This window comes from Leucoraja erinacea, chromosome 6 (assembly GCF_028641065.1).
Source record: "Leucoraja erinacea ecotype New England chromosome 6, Leri_hhj_1, whole genome shotgun sequence".
NCBI lineage: Eukaryota > Metazoa > Chordata > Chondrichthyes > Rajiformes > Rajidae > Leucoraja > Leucoraja erinaceus.
In genome coordinates this window covers 86,691,835-86,714,138 of record NC_073382.1, presented here as the reverse complement: position 1 = coordinate 86,714,138, position 22,304 = coordinate 86,691,835, and the positions used below count along the sequence as shown (strand labels likewise).

Below are 22,304 nucleotides of genomic sequence, written 5' to 3'. Positions count from 1 at the left end.
AAGGCTGTGGAGGCTGTCAATGGATATTTTTTAAGGCAGAGTTAGATAGATTCTTGATTTGTACGGGCGTTAAGGGTTATAGGGAGAAGGCAGGAGAATGGGGCAAAGAAAGAATGGTGATATATTCAACTCTGTTGAATGAAGTGACGGAGTGCAATTGATGTCATTCTCACATGCCTTGCACTCGTGTTCATCCAGGTGCTATAAACACTACTTTGCAAAGTAAAAAGTACCTTGGGAATGTTGATAGGCATTTTTTGTGTTGTAATATTACATTTATTTGTTATTGATTAGAATGGGTATCAGGGGTTATGGGGAGAAGGCAGGAGAATGAGGTTGAGAGGGAAAGATCAGCCATGATTGAATGGCGGTGCAGACATAATGGGCCGAATGGCGTAATTCTGCTCCCATCACTTATGAATTTATTTATCGTATCTTAGTTCAAATTCTTTTCTAGATACAGCCTCTGTCAAACAAGATGCCATACTGCTGTTGCTATTTGTTTTATGAATCTTATGAAACCAGTGTGCAACATTTATTGGCGCATCATTTGTTTTACTGAAATAATTGTAACACTGAAGGAGTGTTTTAATGTTAAGTTGATTGTCCGAGATGATTTGCAATTCCTCTTTCACAAAGTACATCAGAAAAACAGATTCTTGTAATTTTACTCAAAAAGATGATGTTTGCTATTATTTAATTCTTATAATTCATATGGATACTTCTATTCCAAATGTTATGTGGCAGAGTAATTAAAACTCACTCTTTTCCCATTGGTTGCAGAGTTAGGCCGACCCTGTAGGACGTCACCCATCGCTATGCCTGCTGTTTGGCCGACTCTTCTGGATCTCAGCAGGGATGAGTGCAAAAGAATACTCCGAAAGCTTGGTAATCAAGTTTGCTGTTTATTTCATATTTGCATGAAATCTTCAGAGATACTTAGAAAAGTACGTCAGAGGAACAGGCCCTTCATCCCACACCGCTGGTTGTGGGCTAGATGATAACGAGTTATACAGACAGAAACTCAACAGGACAACAGTGAAACTAGTACGACGACTCGGGTGGGTGAGGGACGGAGAGAGAGGGGATGCAAGGGTCACTTGAAGTTAGAGAAATCAAATATACCGCTGGGTTGTAAGCTGCCCTAGTGAAATATGAGGTGCTGTTCCTCAGCTCCACCTTTCCTTGATCGTCTATACTTTTTGCATATCTTTCATTCGTTTGTTCTATATCTCTATCACCGTCCATATTTCTTGTTTTCCCTTTCCCCTGACTCCTAGTCTGAAGAAGGGCCTCGATCTGAAACGTCACCTATTCCTTTTTCCAGTGATGCTGCCTGGCCTGCTGAGTTACCCCAGCCTTTTGTGTCTATGTTTGGTGTAAACCAGCATCTACAGTTCCTTCCTGCATGTGATAGGTGGATATAGGTGAGGGTTTTACTTTATAGGTAGATGGTTGGACAAAGGTCAACCATCAAAGATGAAGTTGGACAACAATGAAGAGACAAAGTGAAAGATAGGATAGAAGAGGTGCAAATTGGAGTAGTGAATTGTTTTCTCCATTTTTAAAAATTGCACAATAGATTTTGTCATATTTCTTGCGTATGATCAGGTATGATCAGCAAATGGTTCTGTTTCATTAAGTATGCTCAAGTCCTGAGGTTTGCCACAATAGGCTATTTGGATGTTACAAATTCTAAAGGCCCTGTCCCACTTACGTGTCCTTGGCACGCAAATTACGCAATCTCGTCGTTGCGTTGAGGCGTACGGGCATCGTATGGCGGCGTGGGGCTGGTCCACTGAGAAGCGTGGAAGGGTATGGAGTTGTGCGCGGTACCGCGCGGCACTCCGAAATATTGTAGCGAACAAAATCTTTGCGCGCCGCTGGCTTGTCGTGCAACTGACGGCCAAAGTGTGACAGGCCCAAAACCCTGGCGCGACATAACGTCTCGTCTCCAACAGCAGCGGAAGCAGGTAAACGATCGCCGAGCTCGGCCTGGAGCTCACGGCCGTTGCGGTCAGGATTCACCCCCACTTCTACTGCCAGAGCGGGGCCAAGAATATTGAAGGTAGACACAAAATGCTGGAGTAAATCAGCGGGACCGGCAGCATCTGTGGAGAGAAGGAATGGATGATGTTTCGGGTCAAGACCCTTCTTTCAGACTGAAGAAGAGTCTCGACCTGAAACATCACCCATTGCTTCTCTCCAGAGATGCTGCCGGTCCCTTAAAGCATGAAACCAGACCCTCTGGTCCAACTTGCCCATGCCAACCAAGATGGCCCATATCCCTCTTAGCATTTCCTATCCAGTTGCATTTCAGTAATAATTAATTCTCATATGTACTGATTACGGCCGACTGGTGGCCAGGGCTCTGGACCTCCGGCTTGGCCGGAGCCGGCAAATCTGTTCCCATAGCTGACTTTGCGGACTGATGTCTCGGCCCGGGCGGACCTTTCCTGAACTGTTCGCAAAATGCATAATCCAGAAAGTCTCTGGAAATAAGGGTGCCGTAAAATCTTTGATGTGCCTGTATTTAAACTAAAAATCAGAAATATGGATGGAAGATAATCCTTCGGAAAAGACAGTATAACAATATACAATTTCTCAGATGGACAGTAAGTGTGTAGATTACAAATATGATTTTCCTTTTCCTTTTATTCTAGAACTCGAAGCTTATGCTGGTGCTATCAGTGCATTCCGTGCACAAGGTGACCTTACAAAGGAAAAGAAGGACCTTCTTGGAGAATTGGCCAAAGTTCTTAGGTAAATTATATTAAAAGATAAAATATTTAAGTTCTGTGTTCTCAATTGGTGTACCTTTTTTACTGATCCTATCCCTAGTCTTATTTGTTTAGTTTAGTTCATTATTGCCACATGTACAGTGGAAAATGTTTGCCTGCATGTTATCTAGTCAATGAAAAGACCATCACTGAACTTGGATAGGCTGGGTGAGTGGGCAAATGTTTGGCAGATGCAGTATAATGTGGATAAATGTGAGGTTATCCATTTTGGTGGCAAAAACGGGAAAGTAGACTATTATCTAAATGGTGGCTGATTGGGAAAGGGGGAGATGTAGCGAGACCTGGGTGTCATGGTACACCAGTCATTGAAGGTAGGCATGCAGGTGCAGCAGGCAGTAAATAAAGCGAATGGTATGTTGGCTTTCATAGCAAAAGGATTTGAGTATAGGAGCAGGGAGGTTCTACTGCAGTTGTACAGGGTCTTGGTGAGACCACACCTGGAGTATTGCGTACAGTTTTGGTCTCCAAATCTGAGGAAGGACATTATTGCCATAGAGGGAGTGCAGAGAAGGTTCACCAGACTGATTCCTGGGATGTCAGGACTGTCTTATGAAGAAAGACTGGATAGACTTGGTTTATACTCTCTAGAATTTAGGAGATTGGGAGGGGATCTTATAGAAGCTTACAAAATTCTTAAGGGGTTGGACAGGCTAGATGCAGGAAGATTGTTCCCGATGTTGGGGAAGACAAGGGGTCACAGCTTAAGGATAAGGGGAAAATCCTTTAAAACCGAGATGAGAAGAACTTTTTTCACACAGAGAGTGGTGAATCTCTGGAACTCTCTGCCACAGAGGGTAGTTGAGGCCAGTTCATTGGCTATATTTAAGAGGGAGTTAGATGTGGCCCTTGGGGCTAAGGGGATCAGGGGGTATGGAGAGAAGGCAGGTACGGGATACTGAGTTGGATGATCAGCCATGATCATATTGAATGACGGTGCAGGCTCGAAGGGCCGAATGGCCTACTCCTGCACCTAATTTGTATGTTTCTATGTTTCTATGAACACAATCAAGCCGTCCATAGTGCACAGATGAAGGATACAGCATTTAATTCAAGATAAAACCCAAATAAAGATAGTTCAGAGGTCTCCAATGGAGTAGAGGGGAGGTCAGGCCAAACACTCTAGCTGAAGACCGTTCAGTTGCTGGGAAGAAACTGTCCCTCAATCTGGAGGTGTGAATGTTCACACATCTGTACTTCTTGCCTGATGGGAGAAGAGGGAGTGACTGTGTTAGACTGGTCCATGTTTATGCTGGTGTAGATGGAGTCAATGGAAAGGAGGCCGTTTGCGTGACCTGGGCTATGTCCACAACTTTGCCGTGAGAATGTATTTTTTCTTTTGCTTGTCTCGACGCCCTTGATTTGGGTTAAGTCTTTTAAAGATCGTTTGCAGAGTAGGAATCAGGAACAATAGACATAAAATTAAAATGATTGACAAAAGAATCTAAACTAGGAGTCCCGACCCAAAATGTCACCTATCAATTTTGTCCAGAGATGCTGCCTGACCCAGTGAGTTACCACAGCTTTTTGTGTATGTTCAGAATCAAAAGTAGTGTCAGCAAAAGGCTATTTGTGCAGTAAATGTTTGGGAACTGGAATGCACTGTTGATGGGGATGTTCTGTTGAAAAGAGGACCAAGATAATACTTGTAAGGGAAAACAATCTAAATGGGTGAGAACATGTATTGTCTTTCATGTAGCACTTCCCAAGACATTTCCAATGAGCATTATTAATCAAATTTGAGAAACCAGGGGAAGAATGTATTGGGGTGATTTATGGAAGGTGGAAATATGGAAAATGGCCATTTTACCACCCCTGTATAATTGGAGATCACCAAAGCTTGTTTGCCAAGAGGTGGGAAGCTGGAGGCGATGGATAGAATTGATGAAAAAAATGGTACTGTGAGACCAGGTGCCAATAGTCACAGTTGGAATGGGGTTTTTTTTCCCCCTGATTTCTTTCTGAATTTTTCTTTTCCAAGAGATGCAGTTCCTTGCCCAGAGTAAGGGAATCAAGAACCGGAAGACACAGGTTTAAGGTGAGGGGGGAATGATTTTAATAGGAATCTGAGGGATAACTTTTTCACACAAAAGGTGGTGGGTGTATGGAATGAGCTGCCTGGGGAGGTAGTTGAGGCAGGTACTATCGTAACATTTAGACAGGTACATGAATAGGACAGGTTTAGAGGGATATAGGCTCTATGCAGGCAGGTGGGACTACTGTGTTGGTCGGTGCAGGCATGTTTTTGCTGAAGGACATGTTTCCATGCTGTATGACTGACTCTAGAATTAATAAATGAATAGAAGAATGTAAGGTGACCACTAATTGACAAAGGGTGAAAGAAGTTTCACAGAGAAGCACTGGAATGGTCAATATAACCTCAATTTCAGGGAATGCTGATGATTTTCTTTCCCCTACAACAGCATTTCAACAGAACGCCATCGTGCTGAAGTTCGAAGGGCCGTTAACGATGAAAGGCTGATGACTATTGCACATCAGTAAGTTTATCTGCAAAATTTGAATTTGTTTTCTTAAGAATTTACTTACCTTTTTTGCTTGGGTTGTATTATCCACTACTTTGATTTCCCAGTGGGGTCTTTCATCAGATCATCGTTAGGTACCTAGTGTACCTAGTGTTCAGCACAGATATTATAGGCCACGGAGCCTGCCCCTGCATTCCACTAATCTATGTTCTATGTTTTTAACACATAGTATCATCACCTTGTTTACAGTGGGAACCGCAAATGAAGACACATTTAGTATTGAATCCAACACATGTGGTTTTTGTAGCCATCCAATTTAGATCATGTGTTCCATGTGTGAAATTTGGCTGAATGCAATTGCCTTTTTATTTGACAGGAACTTACAAGTTCTATGTATATCAAGTAAGTCTAGACAGTGAATATTGATTGGATTTGAGAGAATTCTTGTGGGGGGGGGGGGATGATTATAGTTGATCCTATTTGTACACACGTTATCCAGAAAAGGCTTCTAGACTGTCTCCTGTACAGAGATGGATCTGATTACCAGCGTTAACATTTCAGGGTGAAGACCTTTCATCACACATACAGTGCCATTAAGTTATTGCCCTATTGACAAAGGATATTTTTAAACCTGGAAGGTTATCTGTCTAAAGAAGGATTCCGACCCAAAACATCACCTATTATTTTTCTCCATAGATGCTGCATGACCTGCGGAGTTACTCCAGCATTTTGTGTCTTATCTTCTGTATAAACCAGCACCTGCAGTTCCTTTCTTCACATGTTAACTCAGTTTCTGTTCCACAGATGTTGCCATACTTGCTGAGTGATTCCAGCATTTTCTGCTTTAATTCGCATTTCCGTGCGTGTCAATTCCCTCAATGCCTAAGGAGCTAGTAATCCTTGTATCAATGTAGATTGAGCATCCACAGCCCTCTGGAGAATTCTGAACATTTAGATTGAGCTTTTAGCTTTCTTCATTGAAGTTAACAACTCGCTCTTTCTGAATGTGTCGCTTAATTGCAGCATACGCAGTTTGGCTTCGGGGACATAAACCTCTCCCAGGTGTTTGCTTTTATATACTCAGATGTACAAGGAATAGAGGGATATGGATTACATACAGGCAAAAGGATTGGGTCTGAAGAAGGGTCTCGACCATTCCTTCTCCAGAGATGCTCCCGCTTTTTGTGTTTATCTTCAGTTTAATTTGGCATCATGTTTGGCACAGACGTCGTGGGCCAAAGGGCTTGTTCCTGTGCTGTACTGTTCCATGAAATGCATCTCTCTATGTTGGCACAGGCAGGAAAAAGAAATAAGCTTTGGGCTGCATTTTACATCGCAGATGCTTTTTAGTTTAGAGATACAGTGCAGAAACAGTCTCCTGCGGCCCACCGTATCCGCACCGACCAGCGATCCCCACACATTAACACTACAACACTACCCTACTAAGGGACAATTTTACATTTATACCAAGCCAATTAACCTGTTTGTCTTTGGAGTGTGGGTGGAAACCAAAGATCTCGGAGAAAACTCACGGGGAGAACGTACAAATTCATACATACAAGCACCCGTGGTCAGGATCGAACACGGGTCTCTGGCGCTGTAAACATGGTAACATAGAAAATAGGTGCAGGAGTAGGCCATTCGGCCTTTCAAGCCAATATGATGGCTGATCATCCAGAATTAGTGCCCTGTTCCTGCTTTCTCCCCATGTCCCTTGATTCTGTTAGTCCAAAGAGCTGTATCCAACCCCCTCTTGAATACATCCAGTGAATTGGCCTCCACTGCCTTCTTTGGCAGAGAATTCCACAGATTCACAACTCTCTGGGTGAAAAAGTTTTCCCTCATCTCAGTCCAAAATGGCCTACCCCATATTCTTAAACTGTGACCCCTGGTTCTGGACTCCCCCAACATCGGGAACATTTTTTCTGCATCTGGCCTGTCCAATAATTTTACATGTTTCTACAAGATATCCTCTCATCCTTCTAAATTCCAATGAATATAAGCCCAGTCAATCCATTCTTTCATCATATGACAGTCAAGCCATCCCGGGAATTAATCCTGGTGAACCTACCCTGCACTCCCTCAATAGCAAGAATGTCCTTCCTCAAACTAGGAGACCAAAATTGCACACAATACTCCAGGTGCGGTCTCACCAGGATCTGGACATCTGCAACGGCATTAGGACCTCCTTGCTCCTATAATCAAATCCTCTCGCTATGAAGGCCGTAAAGGCAGTAGCTCTACCACTATGCCACTGTGAAGCCCTAATTAGGGTGATTTGTGAAACGATTCTCCCGAGTCAGTCCATGCAGTAAAATCTAGAGATGCAAGATTCAAGCTTTAAAGTAAGAGTACATTACGTTCTCTTCTCTTTTGGCTTCATTTTTCCATGTTGTCATATTAGGTGTTCTCTGCTCATGCAGAGGAAATGCTTTGCTGGGAAGAATCCTCTTGTTCGATTCAAACAATAAAGTTTGAGAAGGAAGTGACCCTGAATTTCTGAAGTGCCACTTCAGAATATCATAATAGATAAATGATTTGAGGGCCACGGTACTGGTTTCTTGCCTGATGCAAAACGTCTGAAATATACTCTTGCGTCTATGCACGGATTTGGTCAGTTTGTGTTATCTGCTTCAGAGCCCTTCTTTCCGACTGTTAATTTTCTGCCCTGTGCCAGCTTTTGCTCCTTGTTCTGTGATGTGCCATTTCATAATTTTTTGTGCTTTGGTCTTTTGTGTTTTCTTTTCCATTCTTTGGTTTTGAAAGAAGTTCAAATCATAGTTAGAATGTGTATGTTTGTGTGTGTTTTTTTTATTTTCACGGCACCTTTACAGCTAATCTGATTTTTTTTTTTTGGATGGATTTAATGTTGGGACGGGACACCTTTCATGTTTAACCTTTTCTTGATGGAGTGCAATTGCAAAGATAAATAATTGGTGCACACTGAGATGTCGGACTAATAAAGCATTAAAGATATGAAGAAGAAATAATTGCAAGCTTTACCTAAACTTTGTTATGATATATCAAAATGTCCAAGAGCGTCAAACAGGTGGTTATTTAAATTTGCGTTTGATGATCAACATTTTTAAGGTGTGTAAAAAACAAAGTTGTCGTTGGCATTGAATAAAAACATTGTGTATACATTATACTTGCAGCATGTCTGGACCTAACAGCTCGGCTGAATGGTCCATTGAAGGTCGTCGACTTGTCCCCCTCATGCCCAGGCTGGTTCCTCAGACAGCATTCACAGTGACAGCGAACGCTGTAGCTAATGTAGCAGCTCTCCATAATGCCACGCTTCCATCACCAGCTGAAACTGGTAACAAAGAAGGTGAGCTTCTTCTGTTGTGCCTCGGCAGATTACTTTAATGTCATTCATTTTTAAAACTAAGAAACAGCCTGCCTTTGAAAGAGGAGGGTATCCAAGATGATGTAGTTGAATGTGATGCTGACAAGTGCTGAAGGAATTCCGATCAAGCCCGAATTGATGCAGTGTTGCGGTAAAGCCACAGACTATACAGCCAGGAAGCAGGTCCTTCAGCCAAACCCGTCCATGTTGACCGAGTTGCTTAACCGAGCTAGTCGTACTTCCCTCCACCTGGCCCACATCCCTCCAACCTTTTGTATCCATGCACCTGTTCAAGTGTTTCTCAACCCTCTGATTCTTACTTACTGGCCAATTTGTTTAGCTCACCCCAGATGCCATGTCACCAAACCTTCCAAACCAGCACACCACATGGCACCTGGTCAGAGGCCTTGCTAAAGTCCATGTGGACAATACCTACTGAACTACCCTCATCAATCTTCTTGGTCGTCTCTTCAAATAAAAATCTCGAATCAGTTGGTGAGGCAAGACTTCCCAGGCTCAAAATCGTGCTGACTGGCCATCATTAGTTCTTGCTTTTCTAATTGCTATTTCTCAATGCAAACCCCATCCTCTCTATCCTTCTTCTCTATCCCCTCTAGCATTTGTACCCTCATCATTAAGCTGCCAGTTCTGTCTCTCAGCCATGTTTCTGTAAGCGCTATAATATCCCAGTTCCATGTTCATAACTGCGCCTTGAGTTCATCTGCTTTACCAGTCGGGCCTCTTGTATTGAAATAAATACAGTAAACCATTAGATTTCCCTGCCATGCTCTTGTCTGTCCTGTTTATTATTGCCTCAACCTTCTATCTACCTCGCTACTAGGGGTCTCAACCTCTGACCAGACGAGTAGCTCTAGCGAATCTCCCTGCTATGGTATGATCCCCCTCCAGTTCAGGTGCAATCCCTCCCTCTTGAACACATTACCTCTGCTCTAGCAGAGATCCCATGGTCCAAAAACCTGAATTTCACAACTCATCGATTTTCTTGTTGATAAAAGACTTACTGTTTTGCTTCTTGACTTCAGGTACCATGGTCAGATGAAATTGTATTCATTTTAGATCTGCCGACTTCCAATTTATATTAAACTTTAAAGCAAATTGACTGGATTTGGTTGTATTTAACAAAGAGCAAAATTCAATCAGCAAAGAGCCACTCATTAAATAATAGACTAGGCTATATCCTTTAATTGCAGAAGTTTTGCATTGATTATTTGCAGAAGCATGCCCCAAACATGTACAAATGCGGCCTTACCAGCATTTTAGAGCCTCAACATTACATCTCTGTTTTTGTATACAAGCTCTCTTGAAATAAATGCTAGCATTGACTTTGCTTTCTTTACTACCGATTTAACTTGCAAATTAACTTTGTGGGAATCCTGCACCAGCACTCACAAGACCGTCTCAGATTTCTGGATTCCCAACCCCATTTAGAAAATAGTCAACGCCTTAATTCCTACTACCAAAATGCATGACTCCACACTTTGCCACACTATATTCTATCTGCGCCTTCTTTGCCCGCTCTCCACACCTATCCAAGTTCTTCTGCAGAGTCCCTGCTTTCTCTACACCACTTGCACCTCCACCTATTTTCGTATCATCTGCAAACTTTGCCGCATAGCCTTCAATCCCCTTGTCCAAATCATTAATCAACGTGAAGAGTAGTGGCCATTTATACCTCATGCTTCCTCGGCAAGACCAGCAGCATAATCAAGGACGAGTCGCTCCCTAGTCACTGTATTCTCCCCCCTCCCATCAGGCAAAAGGTGTGAAAAAGCACACCTCCAGATTCAGGGACAGTTTCTTCCCAGTTGTTATCAGGCAACTAAATCACCCTACTACAACCAGAGAGCAGTCCTGGACTACTAACTACCTCATTGGTGACCCTCAAACTACCCTTGATCAGACTTTGCTGGCTTTACCTTGCATTAAACATTATTCCCTTATGTATCTATACACTGTAAATGGCTCGGTCATTGTATTGTAACCATGTATTGTCTTTCCGCTGACTGGATAGAACACAACAAAAAGTTTTTGCTGTACCTCGGTACACGTGACAATAAACTAAACTAATCCTATCCAAAAGCATGAAAGCAAAAATAAAATGATTCTTGTTTTTTCTTAACAACCGTATAATTATTATTCTCACACATGGTTTCACAGATGCTGGGATCTGAGATAGAATTAAAGGGGGTTGATTGTCCCTTCAAGTTCCTGACCCGTTGTACTCGATGGCGTTTCATATTAGTAAACCTGCACCCTTTCCCATTAAAATGGGGATCCCAAAAGTTGCAGACATGGAGAAGCTGCTGACAAAAGACGGCAACATTTTGACAAATTGTTTGGACATTATAGTATCGACATTACTTTCTCTGCTGATGAAATGCAGCCAGGCATAGCACTTTGATAAATATATAATTTTATTCTGTATGATGTGCCAGCCATTGCAGTTAGTTGTACAATCCACAGCTGCACTGATTGCAGTGCAGTCGTTGGGCACATGGTGGCACCAAATGCAAGCCACTGAAATGCAAAAACCATTGAATTTCTTGCAAGTAACATCTTAATGATTGTGTAGGAAGGAACAGCAGATGCCTGTTTAAAAGTTGTGAGTCTGTGGAATTCTCTGCCTCAGATGGCGGCAGGTTCTCGGGATAAAGAGAGAGCTGAATAGGGCTCTTAAAGATAGCGGAATCAGGGGATTTGGGGAGAAGGCAGGAACGGGGTACTGATTGGGGATGATCAGCCATGATCACATTGAATGGCGGTGATGGCTCGAAGGGGTGAATGACCTACTCCTGCACCTATTGTCTATTGTCTAAACCGTAGATACAAACAGCTGGAGTAACTCAGTGGGTCGGACAGCATCTCTGGAGAAAAAGAAATAGGTGATGTTTTGGGTCGAGACCTTCCTGAAGAAAGGTCTCGATCCGAAACGTCACCTATTCCTTCTACAGTCTTGACTTTTCTTTGATCTATCTGAGCTGTTAATTAAAAATGAGCCAGGTTTTACTTTGTTTTCTTCTAGTGATTGTTTGTTATTCGTACACAAGTACCACTCCCACCCCAACATCAACAACGATGCCCAGTGGGAGTGTCGCAACGGTCAAGTCTCCCCGGCCGGCTAGTCCTGCTTCCAACGTTGTCGTACTGCCAAGCGGAAGCACCGTCTATGTCAAAAGTAAGTGCTTGTCCTCGCATTTTATATATGGACTATTTCCAAAGGCAAGGCAAGGCAAGTTTATTGGTATAGCACCTTTCAACAACAAGGTAATTCAAAGTGCATTACATAAAACATTAAAAGCATTGGAAAGAAACACATATGAAATGACATTTAGATGTAAAACAATTATTAGATTATTCAGATAAAATAATTACAAAATTAAAAGCAATCAAATAAAATATTTAAAATAGAATAAAATCAGGAATAGAAGTTACAGTGCAGTATAGGTAATTAATAAATTGTATTGTTTACTGAAAGGCAGCGGCAAACAGAAAAGTCTTCAGTCTAGATTTAAAAGAGCTGAGAGTTGCAGCAGACCTGCAGTTTTCTGGGAGTTTGTTTCAGATATGTGGTGCATAAAAACTAAATGCTGCCTCTCCATGTTTAGTTCTGACTCTGGGGACACAGAGCAGACCTGTCCCAGACGATCTGAGAGGTCTGGGTGGTTCGTAGCTAAGCAGAAGATCAGAAATGTATTTTGGCCCTAAACCATTCAGTGCTTTGTAAACCAACAGTAGTATTTTGAAATCCATTCTTTGACAGACAGGAAGCCAGTGTAAAGACCTCAGAACTGGAGTAATGTGATCTACTTTTTTGGTCTTAGTGAGGACTCGAGCAGCAGCGTTCTGAATTAACTGCAGCTGTCTGATCGACTTTTTAGGGAGACCTGTAAAGACACTGTTACAGTAGTCGAGCCTGCTGAAGATAAATGCATGGACAAGTTTTTCCAAATCCTGCTGAGACATAAGTCCTTTAATCCTTGATATATTCTTTAGGTGATAGTAGGCTGACTTTGTGACTGTTTTTATGTGGCTGTTGAAGTTCAAGTCCATGACTACTCCTAAGTTTCTGGCTTGGTTTGTTGTTTTTAGCATTACCATTTGAAAGCCCAATTTGAAGCATGAAAATCGGGTGTTTATAAGTACTGCGTTTTATTTTTGGTTAAAAAGATTCCATGAAATTAGATAGACTCAAAATATTGGAGTAACTCAGCGGGCCAGGCAATATCACTGGAGAAAAGGAATAGGTAGCGTTTCGGATCGGAACCATATTAGACAATAGACAATAGGTGCAGGAGTAGGCCATTCAGCCCTTCTAGCCAGCACCGCCATTCAATGTGATCATGGCTGATCATCCCAAATCAGTACCCCGTTCCTGCCTTCTCCCCATTTCCCCTGACTCCGCTATTTTTAAGAGCCCTATCTAGCTCTCTCGAAAGCATCCAGAGAACCCGCCTCCACCACCCTCTGAGGCAGAGAATTCCACAGACTCATCACTCTCTGTGAGAAAAAGTGCTTCCTCGTCTCCGTTCTAAATAGCTTACTCCTTATTCTTAAACTGTGGCCCCTGGTTCTGGACTCCCCGAACATCGGGAACATGTTTCCTGCCTCTAGCGTGTCCAAACCCTTAACAATCGTATGTTTTAATGAGATCCCCTCTCATCCTTCTAAACTCCAGAGTGTACAAGCCTAGCTGTTCCATTCTCTCAGCATATGACAGTCGCGCCATCCCGGGAATTAACCTTCTAAACCTATGCTGCACTCCCTCAATAACAAGAATGTCCTTCCTCAAATTAGGGGACCAAAACTGCACACAATACTCCAGGTGTGGTCTCACTAGGGCTCTGTACAACTGCAGAAGGACCTCTTTGCTCCTATATTCGATTCCTCTTGTTATATAGGCCAACATGCCATTCGCTTGCTCTATGCAATTCTATGCTTGCTCTGCAGTGATTGCATGGAACATACAGTTGTTTTAGTTTAGAGATACTGCATGGAAACAGGCCCTTCGTACCACTGTTCATGCCAACCATTAATCACCCATTCACACTAGTTCCATGTTATCCTACTTTTGCATCCACTCACTACACTCTTTTTATGTTATAATGTTAAACTTCTTTAATGCTATTTTGTATTTTTATTAGTGTGCTGCAAGGACATCTGAATTTCCCCTGAAAAGGGGATTAATAAAGTATTTATTATTATTATTATTATTATTATTACACAGTAGGGACGACATACAGAAGCCAATTAACCAACGCAGGTTTTTGGGATGTGTGGGAAACCCATGTGATTACAGGGAGAACGTGCATACTCCACACACAATCAGGATGGAACCTGGGTCTCTGGCACGGTGAGGCAGTGGCTCTACCCACTATGCCGCCCCTGCTAGCCAGTTTTCTGCGCCATAATAATCCACAAGCAAAGTATTGGAGAATCAACAAGTATGACATAAAAACAGATGGTGAAAATGATCAGAACTGGGATCAGTTTTGATTCTGATTAAAGACCAATGACTGGAAATATCAAATTTGTTTTGCACTATACTCATGCTGCATGACTTTAAGCATTTATAGTACGACAGACATTTCCCTCCGCATATAACCATATAACAATTACAGCACGGAAACCGGCCATCTCGGCCCTACAAGTCCGTGCCGAACAACTTTTTTTCCCTTAGTCCCACCTGCCTGCACTCATACCATAACCCTCCATTCCCTTCTCATCCATATGCCTATCCAATTTATTTTTAAATGATACCAACGAACCTGCCTCCACCACTTCCACTGGAAGCTCATTCCACACCGCTACCACTCTCTGAGTAAAGAAGTTCCCCCTCATGTTATCCCTAAACTTCTGTCCCTTAATTCTGAAGTCATGTCCTCTTGTTTGAATCTTCCCTATTCTCAAAGGGAAAAGCTTGTCCACATCAACTCTGTCTATCCCTCTCATCATTTAAAAGACCTCTATCAAGTCCCCCCTTAACCTTCTGCGCTCCAGAGAATAAAGACCTAACTCATTCAACCTATCTCTGTAACTTAGTTGTTGAATCTTTCAGCATCTTTGAGCTTTGCAGTTTCTCACCATTTAGTAAGATGCTTCTATGCACTTTCTAGCCACACTTTTTCCTGCAAGATATGATAATTAAATAATAAAACTCTCTCTAATCTAATGGACATGTTCAATGTCTTGTGGTATTAACTCTACATGCTGAGCAATCCTGGCTTTGATATCTTGTCGATGCAGTTAGCTACGTTCAGCTGGAGAACTAATAGTAACAGTAGAATTTACTATTGCCGCCCCTAGTAGTGATGAATCCCATTAGCTTCTCTTTGACTTTTTGCTTTGGGGAAATTGTTGTGTATAAAGAAATAAGTTGAATTTAAGTTTGAAGCCTTCAAGGTTTAGTTTAGAGATACAGCTTGGAAACAGGCACTTGATCTCCCAGGGTAAACAGTTCATGGTTGGGGTGAGAGCAGTCCTTGGCGATGCTGCGCGCTCTTCACAGACATCGCTTGCTTTGGACAGACTCAATGGTGGGGAGTGAGGAACCGGTAATGCGTTGGGCAGTTTTCACCACCCTCTGCAGTGCTTTCCAATCAGAGACAGAGCAGTTACCATACCATACTGTGATACAGTTGGTAAGGATGCTCTCGATGGTGCAGCGGTAGAAGTTCACCAGAATCTGAGGAGACAGATGGACCTTTTTTAGTCTCCTCCGGAAGAAGAGACGCTGGTGAGCCTTCTTGACCAGTGGTGAGGTATTGTGGGTCGAAGAGAGGTCATCTGAGATGTTGACCCCCAGAAACCTGAAGCTGGAAACACGTTCCACCTCCGTCCTGTTAATATGGATGGGGGTGTGCGTGCCGCCCCTAGAGTCTACAATGAGCTCCTTGGTCTTCTTGGAGTTAAGGGCCAGGTTGTTGTCGGCGCACCATGTTGCTAGGAGCTGGACTTACTCCCTATAGGCCGACTCATCGTGGTAGCAAGTAAGGTAGTGTCAGCAAGCTGGGGAAACGTATCTTTCTATTTTCCTAAATTTCGTCTACTGCAGCTCATTAACTTTGTGGGCTTCCGATTTCTTACTCTACAGGCGTCAGCTGCGCAGATGAAGATGACAAACCTCGGAAACGAAGGCGTACAAACTCATCAAGTTCTTCCCCTGTGGTGCTCAAGGAGATTCCCAGGTCAGCCATGCCAGTTGCCAAGTCAATTGCAGTTCCCGTCGGAAGCAGCCCGAAAGTGAGCAACATTATGCAGAGCATTGCAAACTCCATTCCCTCGCACATGTCACCGGTGAAGATTACCTTCACAAAGCCTACAACCCAAACGACAAACACAGCTACTCAGAAGGTAAGTCAGTTGTGTAGGAAGGGACTGCAGATGCTGGTTTAAACGGAAGATAGACACGTAAAGCTGGAGTAACTCGGCGGGACAGGCAGCATCTATGGAGAGAAGGAATGGGTGATGTTTCAGTTTGAGACCCTTCTTCAGACTAGTTGGGGATAAGGGAACGAGAGATATATACGATGATGTAGAGAGATGGGAACAATGAATGAAAGATTGCAAAAAAGTAACAATGATAAAGTGCCTTGGGTTTAGAAAAAGGTCGATCGCACATTTTAGTGGAACTGCCTGAACTAATATATCTGTATTAGTTCCTATCACGTGGAATTGTTGCATAATGTTCCATGGTAGGGAAAGCAAAATTAGCTGAAGTCTCCAAATCTGATTGCTCTCCAACTTCACTCTGCTTTTGGCAAATGTGACAATTAAAGCACTATTAAACTATTGAGTACTGCTGAGCACTGTGAATAGTAGTTAAGGTTGCTGCTTTGACTTCACAATTGGGCAGCCCACTCCTATTTTCGTGCTGAAATGTAGCTAGTTCCCTCAAAATAATACTCCAATATGAGCAAACATGTCTAAGAAGGATGGTAAAGAAATGGGAACAAAAATGTAACCGTATTCTCAAGTTCACAAATGTGTGAATGTGCGTGGAGTAGATGAGAAAGTGGAATAACACTGGAACTAACTTGAGTTGGTGATTGATGGGTGGGTATGGCCTTGGTGGGCTGAAGGGCCTGTTTCCTTGCTGTATCTCTAAACTAAACTAGTAGCTTTGTTAATTTGGCAAACAAAAATTAATAATAGTGAATCATAAAACATTAATTTATAAAAATAAATTTTATTCAATGCATTATATTAGTGGATGTTGTAAAAGCACGCAACAAAAGCTTTTCACTGTACACGTGTTTGCGTTTGTTTTAAAATAGGTGATAATTGTAACCACATCGCCGAGTTCGACGTTCGTACCCAACATTCTGTCCAAGTCTCACAACTACGCAGCTGTCACCAAACTCGTGCCAACGTCCGTCATCACCACCACAACCCAGCGACAGCCAATGGTCATCACTGCCACGCAGCCACCCTTTACTGTGGGCAGCACTCCTTCATCCTCTGCTACCGCCATGTCACTGATATCATCGTCATCCTCTGTGGTAATGTCAACAATAGCTCAAGGTAATGGAAAAACGCATTTGTTTAGAATGGTCTCATTATACAGGTCCGCTACCGATTTTCTAACAACTTTTCTAGCATTAGTGTTGTCTAATGAACCAGATTTGATAAGAGAACTCGAGGTAAAGGAAGGTAGTAATCATAATATGATTAGTTTTAATCTGCAATTTGAGAAGGAGTAGGTTAAATCGGAAGTGTCAGTGATGCAGTTGAACAAAAGGGATTATGATGGCAAGAGAGGGGAGCTGGCCAAGGTAGAATGGAAAGGGATCCTAGCAGGAATGACGGTGGAACAGCAATGGCAGGAATTTCTGGGCATAATCCGGAAGACGCAGGATCATTTCATTCCAAAAAGGAAGAAAGATTCTAAAGGGAGTAGGAGGCAACCGTGGCTGACAAGAGAAGTTAGGGATAGAATAAAACTAAAAGAAAAGATGTATAACACAGCAAAGAGTAGCCGGAAGCCAGAGGATTGGGAAACCTTCAAAGGACAACAGAAGGAAACAAAACGTGGCAGATTATTATGGGTCACGTTAGGTAAGGGGGGGGTGCAGCAAGACCTGGGCGTCCTTGTACACTGAAAGCTGGCGTGCAGGTACAGCAGGCAGTGAAGAAAGCTAATGGAATGTTGGCTTTCATAACAAGATGATTTCAGTATAGTAGTAAAGAGGTTCTTCTGCAGTTGTATAGGGCTCTGGTGAGGCCACATCTGGAGTAATGTGTACAGTTTTGGTCTTCTACTTTGAGGAAGGACATCCTTGTGATTGAGGCAGTGCAGCGTAGGTTCACGAGATTGATCCCTGGGATGGCAGGACTGTCATATGAGGAAAGATTGAAAAGACTAGGCTTGTATTCACTGGAGTTTAGAAGGATGAGGGGGATCTTATAGAAACATATAAAATTATAAAAGTACTGGATAAGCTAGATGCAGGAAAAATGTTCCCAATGTTGTGCGAGTCCAATCCTCTTGTTATGAAGGCCAACATTCCATTAGCTTTCTTCACTGCCTGCTGTACCTGCACGCCAACTTTCAGTGACCTGTGTACAAGGACGCCCAGGTCTCGCTGCACCTCCCCCTTACCTAACCTAACCCCATTGAGATGATAATCTGCCCCCTTGTTTTTGCCGCCAAAGTGGATAACCTCATATTTATCTATATTATACTGCATCTGCCACGCATCTGCCCACTCACCCAACCTGTCCAGGTCACCCTGCAACCTCCTAACATCCGCTTCACAGTTCACACTGCCACCCAGCTTTGTGTCGTCCGCAAACTTGCTAGTGTTGCTCCCAATTCCCTCTTCCAAATCATTAATATACATGGTAAACAGTTGCGGCCCCAACATCGAGCCTTGCGGCACTCCACTCGCCACTGCCTGCCATTCTAAAAAGGACCCGTTCACTCCTACTCTTTGCTTCCAGTCTGCCAACCAATTTTATATGCATGTCAACACCCTACCCCCAATACCGTATGCTCTAATTTTAGTAACCAGTCTCCCGTGCGGGACCTTAGCAAAGTCTTTCTGAAAGTCTAGATACACTACATCCACTTCATCCACTTTACATGTCACATCCTCAAAACATTCCAGAAGATTAGTTAAGCATGATTTCCCTTGCATAAATCCATGTTGACTTGGACTAATCCTTTTACTGCTATCCAAATGCCCCATTATTACCTCTTTAATAATTGACTCCAGCATCTTTCCCACCACCAAGTCAGGCTAATTGGTCTGTAATTCCACGTTTTCTCTCTCGCTCCTTTCTTGAAAATGGGATATCATCAGCGATCCTCCAATCCACAGATCCTGAGATCTATTGAACATTGGAAAATGATCACCAATGTGTCCACTATTTCTAGAGACACCTCCCCGAGGACCCTGGGATGCAGACCATTAGGCCCAGGGGATTTATCATCCTTCAGTCCCATTAGCCTACCCAATGCTATTTCTTGCCTAATGAAAATTTCTTTCAGTTCCTCTACCCCCTTAGATCCTCTGTCCTCCACTACATCTGGGAGATTGTTTGTGTCTTCCTTAGTGGAGACAGATACGAAGTACCTATTCAACTCTTCTGCCATTTCCTTGTTGCCCATAATAATTTCACCCATGTCTGCCTTCAAGGGACCCACATTTGACTTTGCTACTCTTTTTCCCTTAACATATCTAAAGAAGCTTTTACTGTCCTTTATATTCCTGGCCAGCTTCCCTTTGGACTTCATCTTTTCAGCCCGTATTGCCCATTTTGTTTCCTTCTGTTGTCCTATGAAAGTTTCCCAATCCTCTAGCTTCCGGCTACTCTTTGCTGTGTTATACATCTTTTCTTGTAGTTTTATTCTATCCCTGTTCTCTTGTCAGCCACGATTGCCTCCTACTCCCCTTAGAATCTTTCTTCCTTTTTGGAATGAAATGATCCTGCATCTTCCGGATTATGCCCAGAAATTCCCGCCATTGCTGTTCACACCATCATTCCTGCTAGGATCCCTTTCCAGTCTACCTTGGCCAGCTCTCCACTCATGCCTTCATAGTCCCCTTTGTTCAACTGCACTGGGGGAGGGACTCAAATAGAGAAAGCCAGTAGACAATGTGTGAGGCAGGGGGCAGAGAAGGGAAGCACTCAGACCTAACATGTAGGGGGGAAAGAAGAAAAAGATAATAAACAGAGAATAAGAGGTAGCAATGTTACAACATTTTGTGATAAAAAAATCAAGTCTTTAATTTATCCCATCAGATAAAGCATAAACAGAAGTTTAATTTGACACCTAATTCACTTTCATATCTCCAGTATTAAAAGAGTTATGGCCATTTTCATACTCGGAAATTGGCATCTTGTTCCCTATTGCTTTTTCATTGACCTAACACAAAAGCTGTGATCGAGAACATTTAAAGGCCGATAACTTTCTTAAAATTTAAGAGAACTGAAAGAAAATTTCAGTTATTGTAGATTGAAGCATTCTGAAACAAATATGAAACAATCTTAGATGATTTGAAATTAAAGCATATAATTAGTTAGTTGCCTAATTGTAGTTAATTACAAAATTCAATTACTAGATCTAAACATCTATCCATTTCTTAAGAATAGATTGTGGCGTCAGCCTAAACACGGGCCACTCATGCTCGAACCCTCGTCAAGAGATACGAGGGCGGGCACGTGACGTCATGGGCTAGAGGGAGTGTCCTGATACTAACGGTCTCTCACCGCGAGACCTTTTTGGAGTCAACAGGTAGCTGAGCCCAAGCTAACAACCTCGCTCAGCTACACCAACATTGTATTATAGTTGGCGCACCAACCTAACGTGTCACTACTGAATAAATGACTCTTTCACCCGGCCTGACGTCTTACCTTTATTCACCACGTATGGTGCTGCTACACTGGTGACCCCGACATTTTTAATGACATTTTTAACATTTTTAAATAGCCTAAGTGTCCAAATAATATTCACACAAGAATTCAGAATCTAACATAATTTTAAAATCTCATTGTCATGGGTTTATAGGCCAAATGGAAGGAATTTAATGTTTAGTACCTGTAAATTAATGGCCATTTAAAACAGCTTGCGAGTGGGTTTTACTGGAACGGGACCATTTAGAACGTTCAGATGCGGTGAATTTATACCCCCATATCTGCAGCAAATACACTGCCGGTTCTTTGGGAGGAAAAATCACCGTTTCGCAACTTAAAATGTGAATTAAATACATCTTAAGCATCACATTTATACATAAAAATAAACTACTTTCTTTTACCTGGTCCTGCATAAAATCCGTCCCAGTTGTCGGCATTGACAGCTTCAGAAGCTGCTTTTAAAATCATTCCAGCTATAAACTTGTCAGGTGTTTAAAAAAATTAAAAAAAAACAGAACGGCCGTAGGAACGATTCTTTAGCTAAATCCTGCACTCCAACAAATGGAAGGAATTTAATGTTTAATACCTGTAAATTAATGGCCATTTAAATCAGCTTGCAAGTGGGTTTTACTGGAACGGGACCATTTAGAACGTTCAGATGCGGTGAATTTATACCCCCATATCTGCAGCAAATACACTGCCGGTTCTTTGGGGGGAACCGGACCAGGTCAGGAAAAAACCCCGTTTTAACCCTGCCCCCCCTCAAAAGTGCCAAAATAGCGCACATGGCCAGTGGCAGAATTACAGCGCCGCTGAAGGTAAGTTTTGTAACATACCTATAAGAGGTGATGGGTTTCTTAAATGTGTGAGCAGAGAGACGGAGGGGTGTAAAATGAGGGTAGAAGCAAGGTGAAAAGTAAAAGTAGCAGGCAGACAAATCCAGGGCAAAAATCATAAAGGGCCACCTTTCAACATAATTGTATAAGGGGTAAGAGTGTTGTAAAAACAAGCCTGAAGGCTTTGTGTCTCAATGCAAGGAGCATTCGTAATAAGGTGGATGAGTTGAATGTGCAGATAACTATTAATGACTAGGATATAGTTGGGGATCACGGAGACATGGCTCCAGGGTGACCAAGGCTGGGAGCTGAACATCCAGGGATATTCAATATTCTGGAGGGATAGACAGAAAGGAAAAGGAGGTGGAGGTAGCGTTGCTGGTTAGAGAGGAGATTAACGCAATAGAAAGGAAGGACATTAGCTTGGAGAATGTGGAATCGATATGGGTAGAGCTGCGAAACACTAAGGGGCAGAAAACGCTGGTGGGTGTTGTGTACAGGCCACCTAACAGTAGTAGTGGAGTTGGGGATGGCATCAAACAGGAAATTAGAAATGCGTACAACAAAGGTAAAACAGTTATAATGGGTGACTTCAATCTACATATTGATTGGGTGAATCAAATTGGCAGGGGTGCTGAGGAAGAGGATTTCTTGGAATGTATGCGGGATAGCTTTCTAAACCAACATGTAGAGGAACCAACGAGAGAGCAGGCTATTCTAGACTGGGTATTGAGTAATGCGGAAGGGTTAGTTAGCAGTCTTGTTGTGCGTGGCCTCTTGGGCAAGAGTGACCATAATATGGTTGAGTTCTTCATTAAGATGGAGAGTGATATAATTAATTCAGAGACAAGGGTTCTGAAGTTAAAGAAAGGTAACTTTGAGGGTATGAGACGTGAATTGGCCAAGATAGACTGGCAATTGATTCTTAAAGTGTTGACGGTGGATATGCAATGGAAGGCAT

The 22,304-nt window shown here is 42.6% G+C and overlaps 1 protein-coding gene across 10 annotated transcripts in view; it reads left to right on the top strand.

The window, feature by feature from the left end:
- Positions 1 to 22,304, top strand: part of emsy (EMSY transcriptional repressor, BRCA2 interacting) — a 90,187-nt gene that overhangs the window by 5,611 nt on the left and 62,272 nt on the right. For all 10 annotated transcript variants that reach the window (XM_055637533.1, XM_055637531.1, XM_055637534.1 and 7 more), the window contains exons 2-8: positions 784 to 888; positions 2,664 to 2,763; positions 5,222 to 5,296; positions 8,437 to 8,612; positions 11,674 to 11,826; positions 15,742 to 16,001; positions 16,925 to 17,171. In XM_055637533.1, coding sequence (XP_055493508.1) covers positions 819 to 888; positions 2,664 to 2,763; positions 5,222 to 5,296; positions 8,437 to 8,612; positions 11,674 to 11,826; positions 15,742 to 16,001; positions 16,925 to 17,171 — 1,081 coding nt within the window. In that variant the 5' untranslated portion in view covers positions 784 to 818. The remainder of the gene's footprint in view (positions 1 to 783; positions 889 to 2,663; positions 2,764 to 5,221; positions 5,297 to 8,436; positions 8,613 to 11,673; positions 11,827 to 15,741; positions 16,002 to 16,924; positions 17,172 to 22,304) is intronic.